The sequence below is a fragment of the Mytilus californianus genome, unplaced genomic scaffold, assembly GCF_021869535.1.
Source record: "Mytilus californianus isolate M0D057914Y unplaced genomic scaffold, xbMytCali1.0.p SCAF_4, whole genome shotgun sequence".
Classification (NCBI taxonomy): Eukaryota; Metazoa; Mollusca; class Bivalvia; order Mytilida; family Mytilidae; genus Mytilus; species Mytilus californianus.
The window spans coordinates 92,195,452-92,212,203 of NW_026262690.1; the positions used below are offsets into that span (position 1 = coordinate 92,195,452).

Consider the following 16,752-nt stretch of genomic DNA (forward strand, 5'->3'; position numbering starts at 1 on the left):
TTTAGTTTCTTGACACATGCTCATGTTTTTTATTCACCTTTTTCAGTGTATACATAAAAGCACTCCAGTTGTAATAATATTAGATGATGCTCATAACATAGATGAGGAATCTTGGACCACACTCTTTTATTTGAGCCAACTGACCCACATTCTTTTAGTACTTTCAATCAGACCTAAAGCAGTAGATGAACCATCGTGTCCAGCAGCAGCCAATTTCTTTGACAGTCGTAATGTATTCATTGAAGATATAGGGGGAATAGAAAGCAAATACTTGACAGCATTAGCCTGCCAGTTGATGGAAGTTGTAAGGATACCAAATGCACTAGAAAGGTAAGAGAATTACAGAATTAGCCATTCATGTGTAAATTCTATCTATATACACAATAGCTGCCATCAACACCAAATTCCCTAAAGGGAGAAAAAACAACCCAAAAGATTGATAGATTGATTGTTGTTTTTTTAACGCCACTTTCAGCACTCTTGGCTATTTGTAGCAGCCAGTTTTATTGGTGAAGGAAGTCATAGTGCCCAGAGAAAACCACGACCTTTGGTAGGAAAACTGGCAATCCTAGTCAATACGCCTTTTAAGAATCTAAAGCACTATGGGTAATCTCATTGTTCGTACACCAAAATGAAAATAGCATTTTGTCATTGGTTGAACTTCAATTGTTTAGAATGTTTTAACCAATCACAATGTTTTGGTGTATGCTTTTGAAAATATTACCCAGAATGCATTAGATTCAGAAATGGAGAATTAAGATCGGAGTTGAAAACACCAGTCATATGCAGGGTTCGAACTCACAACCTGAATGTTTACATGTTGGTGATCACTGTAGATGAACTTCTTAGACCACTTGGCTAACAAAGTCACTAAAAGAACAACCTGCTAAGATATATCGGTAATTGAAGACAACCATTGAAATACTTATGTATTTTTTAATAAGAACTCTTTTCATTCTACAAATAATATGTTAACCAATGTTTTGCAACCAAAACCTTGGTTCATAGAATAATTATTTGGTGGGAAGGAGGAAATTAATTTCATGTTGCCTTACAGTAAAATAGTATTACAATATTTCATTTTACTTGGGAAATAATCTATTATTGTTTTTAGATTGTTGAAAGAAAGATGCCATGGTGTACCATACTGGTGTGAACAAGTTTTAATTGACATGGTAGAAAAGAAGCAGTTGATGATCTTGGAGACAGAAGAAGGAAGTCATATAGAGGAATCTACCATTGCGCCTAATGCTAACCATATCAAACCTATACAGCACAGAGCTGAACACCCTGCCGCTGAATTCAAACAACTGAATGATATATTCATTACAGCTACTTCTGTAAATAAAAGATAATTCTTAACCCTTGCCATGCGGGGGCCATTATATTACGGCCTTTACTGAAATAATGTTTTTTGGTTCCAATGGCTCTCCATACTTTTAGAGGTCAACTGTATGGTTTGTTATTCTAAATTGGAGCATGTTCCCTCAACCTTAGGCTATTTCTTGTCATGCTTTTTAGGTTTAAGATGCAGTTTAAGCCCTTATACGAACCTCGTAAAATGATATCGGATAAAACAGTTTTTTCTGGAGGGGTGGGCTTTCTTTCTGTGCCTGGTACGCACAGTATAGAGGCTTAAATCTTCCAAAAATAGTGTCAACCTACAGCATTTAACCACTGTTCATGTTTATCATTGAAATATGCTTAGGGAACGGTTACTTCTAGTTGCAGGTCCAGGTGAAGCCAAAAATCAGTAAATTCCGGATTTTTGTTAGAAATGAACATCTTATGACAACCATACTTAGATCAGGTTCACTCTGAACTCAGCACGTTTGGGATCAATGTGTTCACTGGGGTCTACTCTACATTCAGACTATAGTATCTATTAGCTTTATTGCAATCGATATGCATCAGCAACAGGGTATAGCTCATTTGCATATAATTTGCATAATTTTGCAAATTAATGAAAATTAGACATTTTCTGAAAATAATTCAGCATGGTAAGAGTTAAATATTAGCAACTGCCTCATGGTCAACTTGGAGTCAGAATAATGTATCAGGGTAGGGTGACAATTTTTCCTGCAAACTGTTACTGTGTGAACTAGCATGTTAAAAATCCAGCTTAGAGTGTCCGTCTAGTACAAATTCAAATCACATTAATGTCCTGAATATACATTTAATTTGCTGCTAACTGTAAACAGCCGTCTATCATCATCAAATAGTAGCTTCCAATTTATAACATAAATACAGCTGAAAAATGTTGTCTCCTTTTATATTACATATTTATTTTTTACAATGTATCTGTACTTCTTTTCCTTCTTGTTTATATTTATATAGCTATTCACATTTATTTCTTTATATATTGCCTGTTGAATTATAGGCATGAATAGAAGGAGATATGGAGTATACATATGTCAATCTGCATTAAGATATTGGTTAGTATCAGCTGTGAGTCAAATTATGTAGATTTTTTTTATGAGAGAATTCACAAAAACGCCAGAATAGATTTGTTTTGTACATGAACTACAGTCTACAATAACTATATGCAGAAAAATAAGTAATCAGGTTACAAATTTTTATGTCTGGTCTACGATAGTAGAGAAGGGCTGATGTGAGGTATGATATAGAAAATGTATATTTCTGGCCATTTTATCGATGCTTCATTGATATCTTCTTCCTATTTTTTAGCATTTAAGAATCTGTCCAAAAACTATATGCATCTTGTAATAAATATTTCAGATTGATTCTTTAATGGACAGCAAAGAACCAACGTCTGCCAACTTTTTAAAAGATTTGGGATACATCCACAAAGAGACAGAACACAAGGGAATTTCCAAACAGAGAATTGGTGTGTTTTCACCACAAGTCAATCCAGAAGATATACCTATACCTGATATCATGAAAAGTAAGTGATGGGGATTTATATTTTGGGGTTGAAGCCTTGATGGAAATATCTAAAGGATTTTGATTTTTTTGGTTTTTGTTATCTTCTGCATTAGGTCCAAAAGATATTTGCATGTTTCTTTCCAGGCAAGAAAAAATAGGGTATGTAGGTTAAACAATTTAAAAACAAATATTTACATCAGCACACGACATTGTACATTTTGACATTTGGGCTACAAGTATTTTTTTAATGGACATTTGGGCTACAATTATTAGGACATTTGTGCTTTAACTTATGGACATTTTTGCTTTTTCAACAGAAGTTTAAAAGTCATTTAAAATCCAAATCCCAATTTACATCTAAATACTTTGATGTACTGTGGATTCATTTTTATTCGTGGTATACCAATTTTCGTGGGTTTCGTGGGTCACAGCGAACCACGAATTTAAGAATTCAACGAAGAATAATCCCGAGATATGTGTATGGAGTCGGAATGTTTATTTGCGCTTATGTTATGCAGTTCTAGTATAGTGTTGACTAGCGATAAACATTGTAACATAACACATGTTTTTATTTGAACGAAGATACAAGTATTTTGATTAAATTAATAATAAATATGAATATCAGTGATAATTTACTTTTTAAAATTGATTAAAACTGTCCATGGAAAATAACTGCAAGGTGTTAATTACCGTGTCATAGTTTGGTTTACTGGTGATTAAAAATCGATAGGATTAAGTACGGGGATATTGCCCGTAGGTAATACTGTTGATGACAGGAACATTTATTTTCACACCTTTTACTTATATGACTGTTTATTATATCGTGATTAGGGAAATGGGCTTTCAATCATAGAGTTTTGAATGCCTTATAAAATTCCGACAAGAATTTATAAATTGTAAAACAAACAAATAATTAGTTGTCTCTGTCCATTATTGTAATAGAAGTTTTCAATGAACACTTTAACCTAGAATGACCAAGCGAGGACTTTGACAATTCAAAACTTTTTCAATGAATTCTTTTTTTTTTGTTTGTTTTATTATTGATCAAACCAAGGAGGTTATATAATCTAAATCAAAAAGAAATCCACGAATTACGAATCTGATTTTTTTTTGTTGTAATCAGCAATCCACGAATTTACATATACCACGAAACGTCTTTTTTTCTCTATCCCCGAAAATTGATACCCACAAAAATAAATGAATCCACAGTAGTTGAAGGATTACTGTTGCAGGATACTCTTAAAAATTGCAAAATGAGTTAGGTGAAACAGTTCAGTATAGTGGAATTGCAATGATTCTGGACCATTTGTTGTTTGTTTACTGTGTAATGGCTGCTCAGCCCATAGTATTGGTGAAAATGGAGAGTTGACGGAAATGTTATTTTATATTTCATGTAGGGCACACAAGTCATCTATTTTACAAGGCAATTTTCTCCTGCTATAAGGGTGTTCAATAAAGAAGGACCTGCTGCCGGTAATAGTTTGATATTTTCATTCATATTGAAATAACTTGTTTTATGCCCTGTCTACTATAGAACAAGGCATAATGTTTTCTGGTCTGTGTGTCCATACATCCTGTATCAGGTTAAAGTACATGTATTGGGTTATGGTAATTACCATGAAGTTTTAGTCACATCACTGATCAACTTTAAATGTTGTTCATTATGATGTGACTTTTTTTTTATGGCCAATAAGGGTTCACTTTACCTGAAAATATTGTATAGCCTGCTGGGCAAAGTGTGATTGGTGTTCTACTCAGAAATTTTTAAGGCGAAAAGAAAAAAATAGATGATCCTAGAAGAGAACTTTTTCTGATCACACCCCAAAAATATAATTTTTTTTTTGGAGCCAACAGATGTGGGTGGTTTGGGTGATGTGAAACACACCTACCGGTATTTATTTTTTGCCTTATTTTGATTGGAAACTTATGAATTGTAGATCTAATTACTGCAAAGATAGATTCAATGAGAGCCACAGAACAGTTGATTGTCAAATGTGCCTCAGTGCTGGGTGAGACCTTCCCTCGAGATATGATAGAGAGCATTCTACCTAATGTCAACAGAATCAAAGCTAGAAAATCTTTCAAAGTTCTCAGAAAAACAGGAATATTTGAATGTGCAAACTTGCACAATCCTCTCTATAACAAATTCTCAAAAGACGACGAGGAATATGATATAATGGAATGTTACTGTCCACGAGATGATGAACACATAGATAAAAGTCTTTGTAACCTGATGAAGTTTACTAATTTGATACTGATGGAGACATGCTACAAGATACTAATGGAAAGTCAGAGAAAGACCTTGCATGGTAGTGCTGCAAATTATCTAGAGAAAAAGGCTGATCAGATTAGGAAGGATATTCCATATCATATGTTGGAGAGACCTCCTCCAAAGTTTAACCAAGAGGAAAAAGGTAGGAGGATATTAAGAGTGTCATCTTCAATTTATTTTTCTAAAACCACACAATGTTTTGTGGCTATTTTTGTTGATTGATAACTATAGATTGTTGGTGCTTACACAACTTTCAGCACGCATGACTATATCATGGCGCCCAGTTTTTTTTATGGATTGGGGAAACCAGAATGCCCAGTGAGAACCACCAAATGTAATTAATTAAGATTGTAGTCAAAAACACCTTACTTATGGTGGTTTTTATCAAATGGCATAGCTAATCTGTGGACACATTGGTTTCTATACAAACCGTTTGTTATTGTTAATCAATCTGTATGAGAAGGGCAAATTTGATATTAGTACTAAAAAATACACATATATCCCTTGTTATAGTTTGTTCATGTTATTTATGAAGTTTATGCAGAGATTATACACTGTGCATTTACTTTACAGTTATTTCCTTTTAGCACTGGGTAGAAACCACTGTTGGTTGAGTGTTAGCCCCCAAGGGTATCATTAGCGCAGAAGCTAGTGTTTTGCCACTGAAGTGATTTATAAAACACAGTTCTTAAATTTTCTGTCAAGATAAATTCAATTTTTTTCAAAGATTTCAGGTTCCAACTTCCTCAAGCAAAGTTGACATAAGAAAGTCTCCTCAAGTATCTATATACTGTACAACAACTTATTTTCGCGGATACTTAATTTCGCTTTTGGCCCATTCTAATCCACTAGGCAACGATTTAATTTCGCGATTTTCAGACTACTTGATGTAGTTAAATAAGGAAAGATCCTATTTTTAATATTCGCATTATTTTTTTACTCGCGAAAGTCCAGAAAATAAATCACTCGCAAAAAATAAGTTAGTATCCTTGGCATTCAAATTTTTGGTTATGAGACTATTCCTGATGAAGAAAATCCAGGAAATCAATTAATTAATGTTATCTTCATTGTTTTGCAATGAGTTTTCAATAAGATCCAATGAGAAACGTAATGCTTGATTTAGTACCTGAGCACTTCCATTCATACATATTTGTGAATTAATTTACTTGCAGATAGAAATCACAGTAGAAGGAGAAGTTCTAATAGAGTGGAAGATATAGCTATAGCTGATGCTGAATCTTATATGAGAGTAAGGGGCCGGAGGAAAGGTATTCAGATACAGTGAGTTTTACTTAATATAAACATTTGCTAAATATTTCTTTTTAATTTATGATTTTATATTTGTAATTCTTTGACTTCCAATACAACTGCTGCCATGCTTTCACATATTAGATTGATATTGACAGACTACAATAGTTTAAGTAATAGTTATGTATACCAGTAGGTTATTTGGTTCAAATTAATGAACTAGTGCTTTTCTTTGGCCTATGATTGAAAAGAAGAAAAATTTAATTGCCCTTCAAGTTAATTTGGGTAAAGGTGTTTTTCATTGGAAAGGTCTTTTTTTTATCGTCGTACAAGTTTTTGGCAGAATAATAAATTGTTATATTCCTCTATCTGTATATTAGGATAAAAATCATTGAATATGTTTAAAAACTTATTCTGTTGTTGTAGGGATGTTAGTGGGCTCCTTCCCACATTGATGAAGTCAATAAAATCAGAGAGGACACTAGATGAAGCCTGTGAAGGTTTGATGCCAATTTATAGCCAGATTTATCACCACAGGAAGGCAACTCAAAATTACATGAACATAATAGATATATTGGTTGAGGAAGCTGCTGCATCTATTGTCATGAAACAAACCTCAAATGTAAATATAAGTAATATATAAGTTCTGGTTTACACCTTTTTATGTTCCTCAAAAAGATTTTCAGGAGCATCATACAAATTGCTCGGTTTGTTTGCACTTCTGTCCATCCTGCCATCTGCTCCTCTGTCCTTCTGTCTATGTGTCTGAAACAAATGGTTTCCAGATGAAAACTTGAGTTTCCCTTGATTTGAATTAAATTTACACAGGTAGCAGAATTGGGAAGGGATGTAGCTTGTTGATTTAGGGTCAGTAGGTCAAAAGTTAAGGTGACTGTTAATACATGTACAAATAGAAAAAATTGAAAAAAATGGTTTCTGAATGGTATGTTGATTGGAGTGACTAATTCAGATTGAACATGTAAGGAAGTGAAAAAGCCTATTGATTTTGGGGATAAGAGAAAGGTCAAGGTCACTTAACTAAAAATAGAAAATTGATTCTGTGTGGTACTTTAAGTTTCTTTTGTTTGATTCGAATGAATCTTATACAGACAAGATATAAAGGGGAAGGGAAATAAGTCTCATGATTTTAGAGGTCAATAGGTCAAAGATAAAGATCACTTGCTAACAATAGAAAATGTTTGGAAAAATGGTTTTGGATAGCAGCTTGCGGTTTCCTCTGTTATTTGAATTGCAACTTATACAGATGGAAAATAAAGAGAAGGGGAAGAAGTCTGATTATCAAAACTTGAGGTCAATAGGTCAAAGATCAAGATCACTATTACTAAAAAATGTAAAAAAATTTAGGAAAACAGTTTCTGGATGGTAAATTGAGTTTCTCTCGATCAATTGAAATGAAGCAAAACTTGTACAGATGAAAGATGTAGTAGAGGGAATAAAGTCTATTGATCTTGGGTTAATTTGTCAAAGATCAAGGTATCTTTTATTTTAAATATGTATTCTCACAATTTATACATGTACTAGTGAAAAAAATTGGTAATTGTACATATGAAATAAAAAGATGTGGTATGATTGCCAATGAGACAACTATCCACCACATGCTTCATTTGTCCCTCTAAGCATACTATTATTTTGAACCTTTGAAATGAAAATTAATGTCCAGTTCAGGGAGCATAAGTTGGCAAAATATTCTCTGTTTGTCTATCTTGTGAATCTAAAATTTTTCCCTTTTGTGAACTCATTTAAGAAATATGAACTGGAAATAAAAACAATGATGTAGAAATATTGCATTTTGTTTCAGGCAATGATGAAATTAGAAGATGCAGAAGAAGTCATTAACGAGATGATAGATAAAGAGAAAAAAGATGAAGAAGATGAGGATTTGTATGTTTTGTATGCTAAGCTTGCAAGGCTTACTGGAAAGGTATAGCCATGTTATTTTTTTAACTTGTTTAACAGAAGGCCATGCTATCTTTTATTCTCTCAAACCTCTTATGCAGATTATACCTTTTTGGTATATATTTATGCAATGTTCCAGCTGGGTCAAACCAAAGACCTTGAAATTTGTATTTTCTGCTTTGCTACCATGCCATCTACATTTAGAATTAAGATTAAGGATTGTTTGGCTGCAAACATAGATGTGATTCTTTTTTATTTGATATCATCATATGACCAGTTTAATCACTGTAATTTAAATTTAAAGATGTATTTGGTATTTACCAAAGTTGTTATTTTGCTGCTTATTGCATAACTGACAAATATATCTGCTTTTCTTCCTGTCAAGTTAAAGTTCTTTTCATGCCCAATTTTTAGTGTGATGTTGTGCTCCATTTTTGTTTTGTCTAGAAGTAGTGGGAGTATCAGTTCTACTAAGTGGAAATTCAAATTTAAACAGGGAAAATTATCCTTTATAACTTCATTTGTTAATTTTAAAAGGTGATTTCAAATTAATATTAACATCGTTTTGGAATGACACTGGATATTGGTACAAATGAAGTGGAGAGAGGTTGTAAAATTTTGTAATCACAGGTAAGAATTCCTATTTTTGTATGCATTTGTATTTATTGCATGTGTCTTAAGATTTGTAAAATGATATGTTGGGAAGCAACCTGTTCTCAAAATCATTTAGGAATGTTAGACATCAGCGTAAATTAAAACTGGAGATAAAAAACTACCATCTAGTACCGGAGAAAAGAAGCATCAATTACTTCATATAAAAAAAGCCGTTTTAATACTTGTAAAGATTAGATATTTTTTCCTATTATTGAATTATGACCCACTATAAATACACAAGAGCATAACTTTCTTTAAAAGTTATGTAAATCACAGAGACAAAGTTTTGATAGTGTACAGCAACTTATTATTGATCTGTACGACAGCTTGCATTTTACAACCTTTCTCTGCTTCAGCTGGTACCAATATCCGGTGTGGCTCACATACGGTGGTTAACTTCATTTACAAAAGTCATGCCCCAAATATTCTGTGTATTATTTTTGTGATATAATATAGTTTGTTGTTCGTTGTAGGCATTGTATGTATCTGGAGAAAAAGAAGACGCCTTGCTATATACAAGACATGCTGCTAAATTGTTAAAGATAGCAGAACCAGAGGGATACTGTAATACTCATGCTCGATATTATATCTTGTGGGTGTTTCTAAAATTTCTTAGAATTTCTACAAAAGCTAGAAAGTATGTATTTCTTATGTTTTACATGAATGTATACATAATTCAGTGGTATTTGGAATTTTTATGAAAGTTTGTATGCATTTAGAACTTGTTGAACAGCATCATAATGTTGAAAAAAATATATCTGTAACATTTATACTTTCAGAGATACAATCAATTAAATATTTGTAAAATAGATCTTTAAAAGTATAGAATGTGCATAAAAAGCATTGAAATAAATGCATTTGTCACTTTAAAATTCCATTTTTATGATATGAAAATATTAGGGGTTCACCAGATTCAACTTTGCTGTTAAAATCATTTTAAGTTTGAATGGTATTTAACAAAAAACATAAAAACAAATGCCATCACCATGTTACTCTTATTTTGTCCATTTCACACTTTTTTCAATCTATATTATATATCAAAATATAATTAGGGCCCCGCCGAATCCTCCGAATGGTGGACGCCCTATAGTGATCTGTCTGTCTGTCTGTCTGTCTGTCTGTCTGTCTGTCTGTCTGTCTGTCTGTCTGTCTGTCTGTCTGTCTGTCTGTCGGTCTGTCCGTCCGTCCGTCCGTCCGTCCGTCCGTCCGTCCGTCCGTCCGTCTGTCAGTCCGTCCATCCGTAACAAATTGTGTCTGCTCTATATCTAGAGAACCGTTATGATTTCAAAGTTTATACTTGACATGTATATTAACCAACACCAGAGGGTGTGTCATAATGTATGTACAACTTCCTAGGTCAAAGGTCAAGGTCAAAAACTTTGGTTTCAGTTGACAACCCCATGTCCTATGGTAAAGATCGTGTCCGCTCTATATCTTGAGAACCGTTATGATTTCAAATTTTATACTTGATATGTATATAAACCAACACCAGAGGGTGTGTCATAATTTATGTACAACTTCTTAGGTCAAAGGTCAAGGTCAAAAACTTTGGTTTCAGATGACAACCTCATGTCCAAATGATAAAGATACACAGTTTTTACCACACATTATTCAAAGCAGGGCCCACAGAGATTGATCCCATCTCAATGATATCTAGTTTCTACTGAAAAATGAAATTCAGATCCCTGCATCCTTGGACTGAAAGGTCATATTATGCCTGCTTGAAATTGTTCAAATTATGTTTATTATTCATCTCGATTTAGACTAATATTTTAATTTTATCATTCATCAGATTTATCTTGTCACCAATATGGAAATTATTCCAATTACCGGGGGTAAAATATTCCTTCTTTTGGACACGTACTGATGTAGATTTAACACCAAAAAAAAATGCACAAATGGCATTAAATAATATCATGTAAAACCAAATATTTTGATGGAATGAAAATGATTGGATATTGGTTGATTTAGGTAAATTAACCTTAAATTTACCTGAATATTACTGTAGAAATTTTGATTTGAAAATCTAGCAGTTTTTCTAAAAAAAACTTCTTGTTGTAGAACTAATCATTTGCAAGAAAAATGGTTGATAGATGAATGTTGGATGTACTGGCATTTCTTTTGAACCTATGCTTGGCTGATTAATTATTATCATAATTTTATACAGACCATCAACAGACAAAACTGTGGAACAAGGATATTGTTTATCTGAACTGTATGAATTTGAAAAAGAAAACAATGAAGAATGGAAGATGTCAATCAATAGTTTTAGACAGATGATCAAAATTACTGGAAGATTTAGTAATTTACATCAGGTATAAGTCATTTAATTTCCATAAACATCTTATTTTTATATACCATATATACATATGAATAAAATCAGATTTTCATAGATAAATGATTTTTTTATCATAAATGTTTAAAGATTTTAAAAAAGGGTACAATTTCAGTTTGGTTGAAAAAGAGAGGAATAAGATATCAAACTCATAAGTCGAAAACAAGCTGACAATGGCATGGTAAAATAAGAAAAAGACTAAAAGACAAACAACAGTAAACAAAACACAACATAAAAAAACTAGAGACTGATCAACATAAACCCCTCAAAAACTGGGTTGATCTCAGGTGCTCTGGAAATGAATTCATACATTTTCATCTTTCAATTTGATTGACATGAAATTGCCATAACTTTATAGATTATGATGATTTGCTTTATATGTAGATATAAATGAAGAATAATGATTTGTTTTATATATAAGTTTAATTGAAGAATAATGAATACTTTAAGTAGATTACATGAGCTTAGATGGGTTGAGACTTTTCATGGCTTAAATTGCTTGACTTTTGCTCCCTAATGTCATTTAACTAAATTTTTAATGAAAAGTATGACAATTAACTAAATAACTTTAGAATGAATTAATAGGTTAACAGAACCATTAGTTGCAAGCTATTCATAATTATTACATCTGTATCTTCACAAATTAAGTCAAGTCTAAAAGAAAAAGTATGAAATTTTTTAGAGCATTATTGCTCAAATATCTGAAAGTTCAGTATACACATATTGCATGATTGTGCAAGAAGCTTGGAGTATATTTGTCCAAAATAACTTCAAAATATGCCCTCAAACACTGATGTATGAAATAAATTGGCATGAAAATAATTTGATGGTCAAATATGTAGTTTAGATCATTCCTTTCGTGGTCAAATTCTTGTTTTAATGTTCAAGATAATCTGATTTTTTTCCCTAGATAATTAGAGCTTACAAAGTAATGATTGAATTCTGTGGAAAGTACAATCATCCAAAGATGAAGGATAAACTAGAAAAAGAATTTTTGGCAAGGTAATAGTTTATTATTTGTAGTTTTTAAAATCTAAATTTTGGAATATCAATACAAGAAAAAGAAATCTGATAATAATTGATTTAATAAGTTTTATCAATCTGAAAATATGTAAATTTTTCCACAGTTTTGCCTAGCCTATTGCAAAGGTTGCTCAATGCAATGCATAGATACATTCTCTTTTGGCCTTTTGCTAACAAAACAAATTAAAAATTTAAACACTAAAGTTCTTCTTCTTATGAATTTTATTACCTGAATACATGTGTATTTGAATATTGATTTATTTGTTTACAGTTGCTTAACAAGAAATGAGGAATTACAGGCAGATGATATGGTGACAATGTCTGAAGTCTGTGCTGATATTTGTTTAACTAGCTTACAGAAAGGAGACATTACAAGGGCAATTTCTTCTGGTAAAAAAATATGAGCATCAACTATGTCTGGTATCAGTCACAAAATTTAGGATCATACTTTTCCATGTACAGTAGCAACCATATTTTTTTTTTTTAGGTCAAATTTTCATGAAAAATGATTGAGAAATTCAGTTTTCAACCAAATACAAATCAACTACAGGCTTGGAGAATAAATCAACACCTTTTACAAGATCAAGTATTCCCAAAATACAATTTTCCTCAATCCATGTAAAAATTGGAACTCAGGAGAGAATGAAGTCTATAATGTTAAATGTTTGCTCAAGTCAGTTGTCAGTTTTATTGAAATGAACAGAGTTTTATTTTAGTGTATTAGAATCATGCTACTATAAAATGATATTGCTTGTTATACAGGGCATTGTACTGTAGAGATCTTATATTTTTAACTTTTCTAAATCCAATTTCAATTTTGCAAACTCTATATAAAAAAAAAAAATAGAATGTTTCTTGTTTTATATTGGAAGTGTTATCGATTTAATATTAAACAAAGAACAGAATCTATAAAGATGCATCAGTTAATTTTGTGGTGAAGAGGACTGTCACTTTCTCTCTTTTATTCTAGGTACAGCTGTAGTAGAAATTGGAGACAGTATGAAACAAACTGACATTAACAGAACTGTTTATCCACTGATGGCTTTAACATTACTATTTACTGATAAGTATGTATGGAGGCTTGAACTAATTTTCTTAATGTTAATTTAGTGTATGGCATTGCTTTATAAAACACAAATATTGGTTCAATACATGTGGTACTTTGCAAAAATATCAGTTTTCTTCACCAATTTGCATAGACTGTATGTAGTAAATGTCAAGATGAAGGACATAAATGAAGTGCTGGTTCATTGATATTAAGTGAGCATGTTATTAGCTCACCGGGGCCCTTTGGCTCCATGTGAGCTTATGCCATCACTTGGCGTCCGTCGTCTGTCATCGTCATCGTCTGTCGTAAACTATTTCAAAAATCTTTTCCTCTGAAACAACTGGTCCAAATACCTTAAAACTTTAACTAAATGTTCCTTAGGGTATCTAGTTTATAAATTGTATCCAAAGTTTTGATCCATCGACAAACATGGCCGCCATGGCTGAAAATAGAACATAGGGGTCAAATGCAGTTTTTGGCTTATATCTCAAAAACTAAAGCTTTTAGAGCAATATTAGGGTATCTCGTTTATAAATTGTATCCGAAGTTTGTATCCATTGACAAACATGGCCGCCATGGCTAAAAATAGAACATAAGGGTAAAATGCAGTTTTTGGCTTATATCTCAAAAACTAAATCTTTTAGAGCAAATGTGACAGGGGTAAAATTGTTTAATTGGTCAAGATCTATAGGCCCTGAAACTATCAGACGAATCGAACAACCCATTGTTGGGTTGCTGCCACCGAATTGGTAGTTTTAACAAAATTTTGCAGTTTTTTGTTATTATATTGAATATTATTATAGATATATATAAACTGTTAGCAGCAATAATGTTCAGCAAAGTAAGATCTACAAAAAAGTTAATATGACCAAAATTGTCAATTGACCCCTTAAGGAGTTATTGCCCTTTAAAGACAATTTTACACAATTTGTTCATCAAGTTTGCTAACATTTAAAAATCTTCTCCTCTGAAATACAGGTGAGCGATTCAGGCTCTTGAGAGCCTCTTGTTTCATATACTTTCATTCAATATCCCTTATTTCCATAATGAATGTCATTTCTTCACATATTCAAGAAAAGGTGTAATGTAGTCATATATGCATATTTTTCTAAACAAACTAATTTTTCTCAAAGGATTTATATTTTGCCAGTAGAAATTTAATTGGAATATAAATGATCATGATTTTGTCAAATTTGGATCCTCTCTTGAATAAAAGTTAGAAAACCAGAAAAATAAATTGCTGCAAATTTGACCAAAAAGGACTAAAAAGGAGAAAAAAATGAAAAAAATAGGTTTACTGTAACTCCTCTTTCTGCACCACTCATCACATAAAAAGGTAACAAATCAAAACCAAGTATGATAGCAGATTGCAAAATTTTGTATTTTATATAAATCTTAACATGTGGTAGCAGATACATTGAATTATAAGTATTTTTACAATTACTGCATATTGTATACACCCAGGAAGACTCCTTGTCTAGACATCATGCAGAAGATGAAATCCTATAACAAGAAGAAATATAGCACTGTTGGTCAAGCCTGGTACCATGCTATTAACATGGAGGTCATGTTAAGTTGGAGTAAGTACTGTTACTGTTACTCAGGCCTTGCATCATGAAATCAATAGTTGTTGCCAACCTCCAACTGATATGTTTCAGTTTGGAGTTTAATTCGGAAAGCTCAAGTGCACAGTCAAAATTTTCTTTATAGAATATATGGAAAGAGGGAGGTATCATTCTTTGAAAAACTTGCAGTATCACTAGTAAGGTTAGGTATGTACATGAAAGTGTATGAATTACTTGTAGGGCATATGTTTGTCTTGCATGTGTTCTATGGTCTGGCCTTGACTGCTTTTCAAACTCAGTTGGTCAACATAAGTGTTTTAGTCTGCCATAAATGTATAAAAAAAATATGTCAGAATGAGAGCAAAAGTATGCTGATATGGTTGTTGGAATGGCTCCTACAGTGACTGCATTTTCTAGTAGTATTACTGAGTAGTAAATACTTCTGATGATAGATGAGCTAGGTATTGGTACTTTAAATCTTGTATTTGGCTGGGTTATGGTTTCTTTCTGACATATGTTGGTTGTCTTTGACCTTATTTTCTTGGTTCAATGACTTTAATACTAATTTCAATGTTAAGTTTTCATGATTAGGATACTAGGTTCATTGATCAGTGTATTTAAATATAAGTTTCTCAGATACTTTAATTAATAGGTAAACTATGCCATTATTGTAAGGTGTACATGTTCTGACTTGGGTCATCTCACCTGACCTCAAACCTCATTTTCATGGTTTATTGGCCAATGTTAAATTTTCTTTCTCGTTTACATTTAAATTAAGATATGTCATAAATGTTTTTGATTCCAGATATATCTCAGGAACCTTTTGATGACAGTTTAGATTTTGCCACCTATTTAATGAGCAAAGCAGATGCAGTCTACAATGAAATGCTCCCAAGATACATGCTTACAATGTCTATAGCAATGTGGTAAGTGGCTGTAATGAAAAATGCAGGGAAAGATAGTGTAACTTTTGACAGGGTGCTCCGTGTTTATATCTTAGGAAAGGGGTCTCAGTATTTTAACTTCTTTTGAATGAAAAAAAATGGAGTAAAATCAGTGATAACAGGAATCCTTTTTCTCTTTTGAATCCTTCGCAGACATGAAAAGAATATAGTAGAAGAAACAATATGTGATTGATATAGCCATGTAAGACAACAATACTGTAAAATACTTGGAAATGGTCATATTATAATCAAAAGGAACACTGCTTTTATTGCTGATCTTTATCTTAGCTGCTGTTGAAAGATCTTTTCTGATGAACTACAAACAAATCAGCAAATCAGGAAAATGCCTGTACCAAGTCAGGAAAATGGCAGCTGTTTTTCACTTGTTCTGTTGATTGATAGCGTTTGATTTGTCAGTTTTTACTGACTCCCCCTTTTTGAATTTGCCTTGGAGTTTTTGTTATACTTTTTTTTAGATGGACCTTTGTCAACAATATATGGGAATTTCCTTTGTATTCAGTCTACTATACATATTTTTATAGTAATGTTAAAATGTAAATATTTCTGGATCATTTTAATAATATTTAAGTCCAATATCAAAAGAATTCTAAACTAAAGACATATTTCTAAAAGTTTCAGAATTCTACACAAAATAATAAAAAAAAAATGTAAAACATATTGTAAATGGCATGTATTCTGTATGTAAACTAATGTAACCTATGTAAAGTAAGAATTTTTTTATTGGTTAAAATGGAGCTTCTTTGAAAAATCTTGTAAATCTTGTAAAACTTTTACATAATAATAAGAACCTATCATTGCAATCAGGTGGATTTGATTGAGTCTTGCATGAAATAGGGATA

At 32.1% G+C, this 16,752-nt stretch overlaps 1 protein-coding gene across 1 annotated transcript in view; it reads left to right on the top strand.

Moving 5' to 3' along the window:
• LOC127737143 (adenylate cyclase type 10-like) overlaps positions 1-16,752 on the top strand; it is a 52,353-nt gene that overhangs the window by 32,065 nt on the left and 3,536 nt on the right. Inside the window, exons 17-30 of the mRNA XM_052247675.1 lie at positions 47-330; positions 1,115-1,340; positions 2,740-2,905; positions 4,824-5,300; positions 6,331-6,439; positions 6,833-7,028; positions 8,226-8,348; positions 9,451-9,614; positions 11,145-11,292; positions 12,223-12,314; positions 12,607-12,725; positions 13,306-13,402; positions 14,848-14,963; positions 15,754-15,874. Of these exons, the coding sequence (XP_052103635.1) occupies positions 47-330; positions 1,115-1,340; positions 2,740-2,905; positions 4,824-5,300; positions 6,331-6,439; positions 6,833-7,028; positions 8,226-8,348; positions 9,451-9,614; positions 11,145-11,292; positions 12,223-12,314; positions 12,607-12,725; positions 13,306-13,402; positions 14,848-14,963; positions 15,754-15,874 (2,438 nt within the window). The remainder of the gene's footprint in view (positions 1-46; positions 331-1,114; positions 1,341-2,739; positions 2,906-4,823; positions 5,301-6,330; positions 6,440-6,832; positions 7,029-8,225; positions 8,349-9,450; positions 9,615-11,144; positions 11,293-12,222; positions 12,315-12,606; positions 12,726-13,305; positions 13,403-14,847; positions 14,964-15,753; positions 15,875-16,752) is intronic.